The sequence below is a fragment of the Borostomias antarcticus genome (genome assembly GCF_949987555.1).
Source record: "Borostomias antarcticus genome assembly, chromosome: 8".
NCBI classification, from domain to species: domain Eukaryota; kingdom Metazoa; phylum Chordata; class Actinopteri; order Stomiiformes; family Stomiidae; genus Borostomias; species Borostomias antarcticus.
The window spans coordinates 25256949-25269157 of record NC_140241.1 but is presented as its reverse complement, the minus strand read 5'-3'; the positions used below and the strand labels follow the sequence as shown (position 1 = coordinate 25269157).

General features: G+C 44.4%; 1 protein-coding gene across 2 annotated transcripts in view; it reads left to right on the top strand.

Moving 5' to 3' along the window:
• Positions 1-9244, top strand: part of tnpo1 (transportin 1) — a 32195-nt gene extending 22951 nt beyond the window's left edge. Inside the window, exons 16-25 of one of the 2 annotated variants that reach the window (XM_084441700.1) lie at positions 1979-2086; positions 2954-3112; positions 3447-3534; positions 3857-3955; positions 4629-4724; positions 6907-6982; positions 8058-8157; positions 8299-8373; positions 8636-8774; positions 9141-9244. In XM_084441700.1, the coding sequence (XP_084297826.1) occupies positions 1979-2086; positions 2954-3112; positions 3447-3534; positions 3857-3955; positions 4629-4724; positions 6907-6982; positions 8058-8157; positions 8299-8373; positions 8636-8743 (909 nt within the window). In that variant the 3' untranslated portion in view covers positions 8744-8774; positions 9141-9244. Of the gene's footprint in view, positions 1-1978; positions 2090-2953; positions 3113-3446; positions 3535-3856; positions 3956-4628; positions 4725-6906; positions 6983-8057; positions 8158-8298; positions 8374-8635; positions 8775-9140 lie in introns of those variants that run through there. The other variant, XM_084441701.1, reaches the window with a different exon arrangement.
• Positions 9245-12209: the final 2965 nt, after the last annotated feature.

Genomic DNA, 12209 nt, shown 5'->3' with positions numbered 1-12209 from the left:
TCTACTAGAGGTCAGTAGACTAAGATAAAGACCTGTTCCCTCTACTGGAGGTCAGTAGACTAAGATAAAGACCTGTTCCCTGTAGTGGAGGTCAGTAGACTAAGATAAAGACCTGTTTCCTCTACTAGAGGTCAGTAGACTAAGATAAAGACCTGTTCCCTCTACTAGAGGTCAGTAGACTAAGATAAAGACCTGTTCCCTCTAGTGGAGGTCAGTAGACTAAGATAAAGACCTGTTCCCTCTACTGGAGGTCAGTAGACTAAGATAAAGACCTGTTCCCTCTACTAGAGGTCAGTAGACTAAGATAAAGACCTGTTCCCTCTACTGGAGGTCAGTAGACTAAGATAAAGACCTGTTTCCTCTACTAGAGGTCAGTAGACTAAGATAAAGACCTGTTCCCTCTACTGGAGGTCAGTAGACTAAGATAAAGACATGTTCCCTCTACTAGAGGTCAGTAGACTAAGATAAAGACCTGTTTCCTCTACTAGAGGTCAGTAGACTAAGATAAAGACCTGTTCCCTCTACTAGAGGTCAGTAGACTAAGATAAAGACCTGTTCCCTCTACTAGAGGTCAGTAGACTAAGATAAAGACCTGTTCCCTCTACTAGAGGTCAGTAGACTAAGATAAAGACCTGTTCCCTCTACTGGAGTTCAGTAGACTAAGATAAAGACCTGTTCCCTCTAGTGGAGGTCAGTAGACTAAGATACAGACCTGTTCCCTCTACTAGAGGTCAGTAGACTAAGATACAGACCTGTTCCCTCTAGTGGAGGTCAGTAGACTAAGATACAGACCTGTTCCCTCTACTGGAGTTCAGTAGACTAAGATAAAGACCTGTTCCCTCTACTGGAGGTCAGTAGACTAAGATAAAGACCTGTTTCCTCTACTAGAGGTCAGTAGACTAAGATAAAGACCTGTTCCCTCTACTAGAGGTCAGTAGACTAAGATAAAGACCTGTTCCCTCTACTAGAGGTCAGTAGACTAAGATAAAGACCTGTTTCCTCTACTAGAGGTCAGTAGACTAAGATAAAGACCTGTTTCCTCTACTAGAGGTCAGTAGACTAAGATAAAGACCTGTTCCCTCTACTGGAGGTTAGTAGACTAAGATAAAGACATGTTCCCTCTACTGGAGGTCAGTAGACTAAGATAAAGACATGTTCCCTCTACTAGAGGTCAGTAGACTAAGATAAAGACCTGTTCCCTCTACTGGAGGTTAGTAGACTAAGATAAAGACATGTTCCCTCTAGTGGAGGTCAGTAGACTAAGATAAAGACATGTTCCCTCTACTGGAGTTCAGTAGACTTCCAATCCAACTTCTTAATCCAATTCATACTTTGTCGTATGACACTTTTGAAAGTGTCAACAGACAGAAATGACGTCACTGTCGACACTTTTTTGTGTCAGACGGGTGTCTTGAACCTACCAAACTTTCTAATGTCGCAGACGTCGTCACTTTCGTCGCACAGCTGTGATTGGATAGCTAGATAGAAGGCACGTTCGTTGCCATGGATCAATCAGCCACGCGTCTGCAAGTTACCATGGAGATGATCAGACACTTCGCTGAAGTATAAATGCTAAATGTCGGTCGACATTTTATTTTTTATTTTTTTTCTGTCGACAGACATTTGTCGTATGACACTTGTCGACTGAGTATAAATTAAGCTTTACACGACGGCACTCACTAGTCCCACTGCTCTGCCACATCATTCTTGACACCATTCTGTAACTCACAAACGTCACTTTTCTCCAGTAACCTCCTAGTCACAACTAGACTCAAACAACTTCTAGTCACGTCGCCACTCTAAAACATTCCTTTTAACTGTAACAGGTCGACTTCCTAGAGGCAACTCACTAGCTGACACTTGGATGTCAAACAGCTTGTGTGTGTGTGTGTGCACGCGCGCACGTGCGTGCGTGTGCTGATCCTCAACCCTCCACCCCCTCTGTGTGTGTTTGCGTGTGTGTGTGTGTGTGTGTCAGTGCCTGTCGTCAGTAGCCACAGCCCTGCAGAGTGGTTTCCTGCCCTACTGTGAGCCTGTCTACCAGCGCTGTGTCAACCTGGTCCAGAAGACCCTCGCCCAGAGCATGGTGAGTCCAGGACCCTCTCTCACACACACACACACACACACACACACACACACACACACACACACACACACACACACACACACACACAGAGGGGGGTGGAGGGTTGAGGATCAGCGCACACACACACACACAGAGGGGGGTGGAGGGTTGAGGATCAGTGCACGCACACACACACACACACGCACGCAAGCATGCTGTGCTTATGTTAATTCTTGCCCTAGGCTGTTGCTCATATGTGGAGACTGGCTTCACCGACTGTTGCGTGACAAAGATGGATTGTTTTTCTACCGCTTGTCTTTGCTCTCGTGGCGATTGTTTTCCAGCCGGTAAACAAGATCTTGGATTCTGCCAACCGGTTGTGTGAGTTGGCGCTCAACGCAACGCTACTGGCAGAGATGCAAAGGAGCGTCGTTTGTCTTGTGTTTAGCCTGGCCTGGTGTTTAGCCTGGCCTGGTGTTTAGCCTGGCCTTGTGTTTCGCCTGGCCTTGTGATTAGCCTGGACTTGTGTTTAGCCTGGGCTTGTGTTTAGCCTGGGTTTGTGTTTAGTCTGGCCTTGTTTTTAGCCTGGCCTTGTGTTTAGGCCGGGCTTGTGTTTAGCCTGGGCTTGTGTGCGTGTCTGCGTTGGCTCGCGCGCCGGTGTTAGTCTCCGAAACATTTGGAGACTGTCTGCTCTCAGCAGGTCGTCACACCTCAGGAATGCTGGATCTAATCGTTTCAGATCGTCCCTCTTCCAAATATGTTCTCAACCCCCCCCTTTCTCTCTCTCTCTCTCTCTCTCTCTCTCTCTCTCTCTCGCCATCACTCCTGTCCTCTTCCTCCCCATCTTCTTCCCTCTCTCTCTGCCTTCGTTTATTCTCTCTCCCTCAGCTGCACCAGTCCCAGCCTGACCAGTACGAGGCTCCCGATAAGGACTTCATGATCGTGGCGCTGGACCTCCTCAGCGGATTGGCCGAGGGGCTGGGAGGCAACATCGAGCAGCTGGTCGCGCGCAGCAACATCCTCACTCTCATGTACCAGTGCATGCAGGTACGCCGGCAGCTCCGCAGATGTGTGGACAGATGTGGTTTGAGTCCGGAGACAGAAACGACGGACATTGGTCTGTCACTAACGGAAGCGGAAAGGCCGACTTCCCAGTTGACTCGGCAAACTCCATCCTGCCTTTTCTTCTAACCTTTCTCCCTCTATCTGTTTGTTCATCCATCCATCCATCCATCCATCCATCCATCCATCCATCCATCCCATCCATCCCATCCATCCCATCCATCCATCCATCCCATCCATCCATCCCATCCATCCATCCCATCCATCCATCCATCCATCCATCATCCCATCCATCATCCCATCCATCATCCCATCTCAGGACAAGATGCCGGAGGTGCGGCAGAGTTCCTTCGCTCTGCTGGGGGATCTGACTAAGGCTTGCTTCCAACACGTGAAGCCATGCATCGGTACAAACGCCGCACACAAGACTCACCTACACACTCATGATATCGGATCTATGTCAGAATACTGTTTCAAATCCTTTTCACACACATCGGTAGCATTTTACTGACTCTGCCTAGAGCATGGGTGTGTTTGAGTGGGGTTGGGATATTTGGTGACAACCCATTCGCTCCGTCGGAACCCCATTCCAGTGTGGCCGGAACGATCAAACAGAGATATGTAACTGGAGCGGTTCTAAATAGCATGTTGACCCAGGGCTGCTTGCTGTGTTGTAAGGTGCGTGGGGATCTCTCGCTCATGGTGTTGTGTCTTTCTGTCTTCCTCCAGCTGATTTCATGCCTATATTGGGCACTAATCTAAACCCTGAGTTAATATCAGTGTGCAACAATGCAACCTGGGCAATCGGAGAGATATCCATACAAATGGGTGAGTAGCGCGCTCGCACCCACCAAGATTATAATAGTCTTGCTTTTTTCATTAGTTTTTATTTTATATCGTTTTAACTTTTTGTTTTCAATTTCAGTTTAGTTTTGATTAGTTTTAAAGCAGGTTTGCTAGTTAAGTTATTTTTTTTTTTTTTATGCTTAGTTTTAGTTTAGTTTTTATTAGTTTCAGTATTAGTTTAGCCTTGTGAGACCATCCTGATCTCGTGAGCTCTCGTTGTTTCACTCCGTGTGAAACAAATCATCTGGCGCACGTCAGGTTACTTCTGCATAGTGGCACAGCTAAAGAAAATGGAGGATAGATTTCATATCCACCTAAAATACTAGGCTTATGTATGAAATGAAAAAGACTAAAACTAAGGACATTTTCTCTATAATTTTAGTTTATTTTAGTTTAGTTTTGTAAACACAATGCAGTTTTAGTTAGTTATCGTAGTCTAATTTTTATTTTAATTTTTTATTTCAGTTAACTAAAATGTTTTTTCACACCTAGTTTTCGTTTTTTAGTTTAGTTTTTAGTTTTAGTCTGTAACTATAATAACCTTGGCACACACACACACACACACACACACACACACACACACACACACACACACACACACACACACACACGCAGACTGGTCCAGGTTCATCTTTCCCCTACTTTCCCCCCCTAGGTGCTGAAATGCAGCCTTATGTGGCCATGGTGCTGCACCAGCTGGTGGAGATCATTAACAGACCCAACACCCCAAAGACCCTGCTGGAGAACACAGGTACCACACGGTGGCGCTGCCGAGCCGGCCGGCTAGGCAGGCAGCCCCGCACACAGGGAGGTGCTCTGTTCACACAGGCCCTGTTACATGGCCAGGCCTCACCCCTCTGAGGGCCTGCCCTGTTAGTCCACCAGACAGCCTCCCCAAGCCTCGGGCCCTACAGGTTTCGCTGGTTCCACACGAAATTATCCATCAGCTATCCCAGCTATTTCACCCACTGGTGCAGTAAAAAGGAGAGGGGTGGAGGAGGAGAGAATGTTTATCGAGTTGTGAATGGAGCGAACCCTGTAGGTGTTCATGCTTGATGTTAATTGATATGGATTGATTTGTGCCATGTTGTCAGGGTATCTAGCTTATGCAGTGTAGAGCATCAGACAATGAATGAGACCGTATGTAGACCCTCGATTAGCTTGTTAATTAAAAACTAAGCCGTTGCCACAATTACTCTGACAAATGGAATGTTAATTGAGCATAACTAGTCTTCCATGACAGAGTTAATCCCGCTCTTAACATTTCCTGTGGTGTTGAGAGAAATGTACAAAGCACCTAGACCTAGCCTTAGCAGCAGAGCCAGCATCCCCACGGTTACACTCTTACTCCGATTGGAAACTGGGCTGTAATGAGCCATAATGGCCGCCCATGTGAACTATACATTGAAGCCAGGGTGAAGTGTAACCTGCTTAACTAACCCCCAGGGAACTTAGGGAATTTGTAGATGTGTTCCTGTGTGTTTGTCAGTTTATTTGTTGTTTTAGTTAATGTTTTTTAAATGTGAATGCATATCTGCAAATAGATGTTGAATGTTGTTTAGTTAAGGATGGCAAACGTTCGGTGCAGGATACGTAATAGCAACACATACTGTAGGCCTAACACCAGGCTGCCCAACCAACACATACTGTAGGCCTAACACCAGGCTGCCAAACCAACACATACTGTAGGCCTAACACCAGGCTGCCCAACCAACACATACTGTAGGCCTAACACCAGGCTGCCCAACCAACACATACTGTAGGCCTAACACCAGGCTGCCCAACCAACACATACTGTAGGCCTAACACCAGGCTGCCCAACCAACACATACTGTAGGCCTAACACCAGGCTGCCCAACCAAGACTACTGTAAATGTGTATCTATAAAGCCTACATATAGACTGGAGCTATATTTTAGATGAGATACCTGCTCTAATATGTAACCAAACCTATGAGATAATCACAGTATCCTTTAATTAAATTCAGAAATGTTCTGCTTTTGATTTTATCTTCAGTTTGGGCAATAATAACATGGTGGATTTGCTTGTTAAAGACATGAAGAGTAACGATCAGATTCCTCCAGGTGGAGGGGTGGAATATCATAACCATAGTCCCGCCCCTCCACTCTCATTTGCTACAAAACAGATCAGCCTATCCTGCACTGAACTCTATTTCTAATGAGCCTATCATCTGCTTTCTGCATGTGTCATTGGACTGTTCATAAATGCCTGTTTCTTAATGAGAATGTTGCATAGTTCTGTGTCTCTTAAACTTAGGTCCTCCCTCCTCCTGCTCTGCTGGATACTAGTCTCCTTCCATCTAGTTGACTTGGAGTAATCTGCCATTTCTTTCAAAAAAAAAAAAAAAAAAAAGATTAAAAAAAAAAGACAACATTTCTGTTTCTTATGGAAAGATTAACCTTTTTGTGAGTTTAAGGGAGAAACCTCTGAAAGCCCAATTTAGCTGTATACACTTAAAGAGCAATGGCATCTAGATTCCTGCAGATTTTAGTTAGAAAGATGGAAAAGTTAGATACTGGCCTTAGATTTGCACTTAAACATAATGTCAGGAATACTGTGTAGATTAATGAGCCCATAGCAAGACAGTAGTGTCTCATAGAGATCATGGGTATAGAAACGGGCAGCGTAGCAGGCAGGCCTTCGCCTTGCGGACGATATTGTGTTGTCAAAGGGTTCTCTCCTTAAACACGTTGTTTGTTTTTAGAGTGTCATGTTCTACGTTCCGCCCCTTTAGCCAACGGGGCGGTTAGAATCAGCACTAGTGAAATCTTCTGTTTATTATTATCATACAGATTCTGTTGATTTCTGTTTCTGAGTTGTTTGTTTGTTTTTCTTTATTTTTTCTCCTCCCCCCTCATTGCTCATGTCTTGGTTGGCGTTTGGTGGTGTATAACCGTGATTGCGTTACCTTAGCAATAACAATTGGTCGTCTTGGTTACGTTTGTCCTCAAGAGGTGGCACCCATGCTACAGCAGTTTGTAAGACCCTGGTGTGTATTATTCAATCTTTTATTTCATTCATTTACTTCTCTTTCTTAGACTTGTCTCCCTGTCTGTCTCTCCCTGTCGCTCTCTCTCTCTCCCTCCCCTGTCGCTGTCTTCTCTCTCGCTCCTCCCCTCTGTCTTTCTCTCTTGAAAGAAGTCTTTTCTGTTTCTTATGAATCAGTCCGTAATCATTGCCAACCATGTGACTAATAATGTCCTCTCTCAGGTCCTCTCTGTGGTTTCTTTTCTGCCTCAGTAGCACTTTCATGTGTTATACATTGATTCATTTGATTTCAAGTGTTTGTCGTTAATTGTCGCTAACAACTAATTAGTGCATGGGACCAGGTTGTCACATGCCTGCTGGTTCAGAGAGAGGAGAGGAAGGGTATAAGACTTCCCCTGTAAAGGAGCAGCATCCCTCCCAAACCCCCCCCACCCCTCCCCCCTATTCACCCCCTATTAGTCCTGAGCTGCATGTGCCTACCCTGACAGCCCCACCCCAAACCACCTCCAGTTGTCAGTATTTGGTATTTATAAGGTGCTGTAATTGGTGTTTAACTGAATACATACTCCAGGACAAAGTGACTGTGACAGGGCCCAGTGATTACGTGGTTTAGCTATTAAACCTCTTCCCAGTTGCGTAGCATCCAGAACTTCCACAGTGCTGTAGAATAGCAGGGTTGTTTGGATGCAGGGTGTCTGATGTGCATGCGCTAGTCCGTTAATGTCTCACACCACCTTAGAGAGAGGCTTCAGGTTAACACTGTAGTCTTTTGTTCTAGTACTGATACAGGACTGAATGAATACTGATACCACCGATGTTTACAATTAAATATCAATGCTAGGACATTTTTATTATGCAAATCAAATTGACATTCCTATTTACCTTTTTATTATGCGAATCAAATGATAATTGACTGATTACCTATATATATACCTATATGACTTACAGTAATATTCAGTTTTTACCTAGAGGACACCAAGAGGTACAATTATTGATGCCATTCTTGCTGTGCAGATGTTGATGGTACCTTGTGATACAGCTGGCCTGTTGTTAAAACGGCCTGTTCCTGTTGTCAGGTGCACCTCTCTACGGAACATCAGAGACAATGAGGAGAAAGACTCTGCATTCAGAGGCATCTGCACTATGATCAGCGTCAACCCAGGAGGAGTAGTGCAGGTGAGGCCCCGGCTCAACGCTGCCCTCTACAGCGCTAAACCGGAACTGCATTGTCGGTGAAACGTCTCCTTCACTTGTTGGGAACCTGGAGAGATGTAATTCTGTGTAAACTCAACCTGTCCCCCTCCTCATTTCTCCCAGGATTTTATATTTTTCTGTGATGCAGTTGCCTCTTGGGTAAATCCGAAGGATGATCTGCGAGACATGTTCTGCAAGGTAAACACTTAAAATGGCCGTGGTCCAACTGTGTACAGTATGGCGGGATTATTGAGCAATAGGATGAGAGCAATATTGTGTGTGCAAGTACATGTGTATGCAAGTACATGTGTGTGCGTGCGTGCGCACGTGTCCGTGCGTTCGGTGAGCGCCCGTGCTTGTGTTCTCTCCATTGTGTGTGTGTGTGTGTGTGTGTGTGTGTGTGTGTGTGGCGCTTCTCCAACTACTTGTTCTCATGGTGTGTGTTGTTGTTCTCTCTCAGATCCTTCATGGGTTTAAGAACCAGGTGGGGGAGGAGAACTGGAGGCGGTTCTCCGACCAGTTCCCTCTGCCTCTGAAGGAACGTCTGGCCACCTTCTATGGGGTGTAACTGTCTCTATAGGAACGTGCTGTTCAAGGGGGTCAGTCTCGTTTTCATTCAGTAAAACTAGAAACTCATCAGAGACAGGAGCTGTAGGTTGACAATTTAGCACAAGCAGCTGTCTCTTTCCCCAGTTAATATGGTTTGGTTAATGAATTTGAGTATTTAATTATCATTTAATTATTAGAAAAACAAACCCAAATGAATTTATTTTTGATACTGCAGTTGGGAACATGTTTATATTGTAATCATAGAAAGTTGACTGAATAGAAAGTTGATTATGAATAGAAATAGGGTAACAATGGTGAATAGGTTTCCTATTGTTTCAGCGTCCACTGACGTCTGCTTCCCTCTGTGTGTGTGTGTGTGTGTGTGTGTGTGTGTGTGTGTGTGTGTGTGTTCACAGGTCATTCACTACGGGAGATGACGGGGGAGCCTCTTATACCCAGGGAACATGTTACCCTTTACTGGGGGGTAGGGTCAGCCAGCTGGGGGAGGGAGGGGTGAGCACCCCTCCCCATCCTTCTGGACGGGGTGGGAGGGAGGTGTTAGCCGAGGCACTCGACACCCCCTTGCACAGGCAAGGGGGGAGGGGCAGCGGCGGGCCAACTTTATCATGGGAGGAAAAAATCTTTAAATCATCAAACGTCAATCAGAAACTAAGATCATCAACAGAGAAGCCATTTTTTTTGTTTTTTGGTCCTTTTTTCCTCTTCTTAATTCTCCACAGTGTTCTCCAATCTCCTCTTATGAGTGGAACTGTTAACACTCTGTAATCGCTGTCTAGATTTGGTAAAATCAGGAGTTTTATACTAACTGAAAGGGGTTATTGTAGAGAAACACTATTAATAATAAAATGACTTTTAAATCGGAAGGTATCAGCCGGCACTCACCACAGTGCTAGATGTGGAGGGGTGGACTACTAGAACTAAACTGGATCGTACCATAGACATAGGGGTGCTTCTGAAATCAGGAAATTGCATGGGAATGAAGCAAAACGGTCTGTAAGGTAACGTTAATATTGCATCCGCCATAGCGAGGGCAGCTGCTACAGTAGTTAGTGAGAAGCAGTGGATGGTCATACAGTAATACGCTGATAACTATCATATTTGTAAGGGGGAGGGGTTCTTAACCAGCGACAAGTTATTTAGCCACACTGCCTCCTGTGCGTATCTCAGTAAGAGTCATCAATCAAAGATATCTCAGTGGAGTCCATTAAGACTAATGGGCAGTGGTGTCTTTAAGAGTAACATTAAGAGTATTCTACCATAGCAGGTCAGAGGCTGTAGACTCGCCAGCCAGTTCAACATGTCACAGACTTGGTTTTATTTGTTGTGGTTGAAACTAAAGTGACTTGTCTTAACGTGGGGGGAATAGGTAGCATGCTTGCATCAAGGCAGGGAGGGTGGTGTACATCAATAGAGTGACGTGTGTGTTGCATCTGATACAGTAGTTGTGATATTTCCATTGCCCTGTGATGAGATTCTTCAACCTCAGTTGTTTTTGTCCCTCCATACTTAGGCAGAGTCTCGGATGTCTACTGTCGCTAGCATGACAGCGTTTAGTCAAGTAGGGGAATCTCTAGGAGGCGAGCTGAGGTCGAGAGAGGAAGGGAGGGAGCGTGAGACCTGATCTCTCTCTCTCTCTCTCTCTGAGTGGCGCTCGTCCTCTTGTCCTGTGCTGTGGAAGTGACGTGCTGTGTGCATGGACGTTTACCAGTGAGCATATCACACTCCCAGACGCCCAACTCACCTGATCTGACGTGACCTGGCTCCACACTGACACACACAGAGGCTCTCCGCGGAGGGGGGAGGGAAACGGCATACAGGTGTTCTTCTTCGTCCTGTACAGTGTCCATCATCATCGTCACCACCTTTGTTCCTATATAGTATTATTAGGACAGCGACACAAGTCCAGTCCTGTGTTGGTGGTGTGTTTGTGACTGTTACCCAATCCAAACTCGACACAACAAATCAATGTTTTAATAATAATTCTCTTCTTTTTTTCTTTTTTCTTTTTTTAAGTATGTACTGTGGTTATGCTGTTGGTCGTTTTGTTTTTTGTGTGAAAGCATGATCCTGAGGATGGTTGTTGTGATAGTTGTGGGTGGCGTGTTATGCAGGGTACTGGATGCTTTGATCCCTGCATGTTGGTGGCCCTTCACATCCCAGACTAGGTGGGTGGGGGGGGGGCACATATCTTAGAGAATAAATTAAACAAAAAGTTAGGCCTATTTCTTTGCTATATATTTTTTTATTTTACAGTTGCGTTTAATTTCCCCGAACTGGCTGGAGCATTTCCAATTCACTTTTACCTTTAACCCACATCCTGATGTTAAATACTGTGAAACTAGGACTTAAGAAAAATCTATCTTATACTCGTTTTCCTTTTTCGTTTTGCTGTGCTCTGTTATTACTCTTGAAATTGCTAAAGTGTTTGATTGCCTGAATGTATCCCATGATGAGGGGTGGGGGGTGCAGTTTTATGCCCAGCCAATCAGTTTGGCTCTGCTGGTCAGAGTAATTATTGCAGTATTGAGGCCCCCTGCAAGGCACATAAATAATGCACTTAGATATGTGATATTGAAATGACAATAGTAGCCCCACGCATACTTATGTGAAAACCTACTTGGCAAACCTGATTCTGATTGAATAGTAATAGCTTATTAAAATAAATCGGTCAATAAAGTATTGCTATTGATACAGTAGCTGATCATAAGCTTGTTGAATGAGGCCAAGCAGCTCAGATGTACATTAGGTCCAGCCTGTGATGAAGCCAGTGCATGATCCTCTACTTTTTTTCTGTTTTAAGTAAATCAATTGAATCTGTTTTTTTTTTTTACCAGATTTGGAATTGGACATGCTTGTCACTTAGCAGATAATTAGTTTATCCCACGCATACTTAATGTAATTAAAATGTAATCCTTCAAATTGAAAGAAAAAATATTTTTGTCTCATTTAATATTTATGATGTATTTATTGTGGAACATTATTAGATGGTAATTGGATAATTGGTATCTGATATGATTGGTCAAATGAAAAACATGGGTTTATGAATAAGAAATAAGCATCATGGGATATGTGGAGGCACTTGTGTCTGGTTGTTTTTTGTGCCATGTCTTTGTGTCCTGAAGTTTGAAATGATTTTGTCTTTGTCACATTCCAGCTGTTTGGCATGCAAAAAACGATGGAAGAGGCATGGCTTGACTGGTTCTGTCTACTTATCTCACTGAATCTGAAGCAGCAGAGACTAAAGAGAGAGATAGAGAGGAAATAGAAACGATTTTGCTGTTGATGTGCTGTCTTACCAACATGTCCGCTGCTATACAATGTAGTTTCTCTACTTGAATATTTGTTGTAGTCACCTCAGGTTGTTTGTGTTTACCGCTGTTATTTTGTTGTGGTGTTGTTGTTGTTCTGCATTTGTATGCCTTTTTCCATCTCCCTTTACCAAAAGAGATTAATATTAAGCCTCT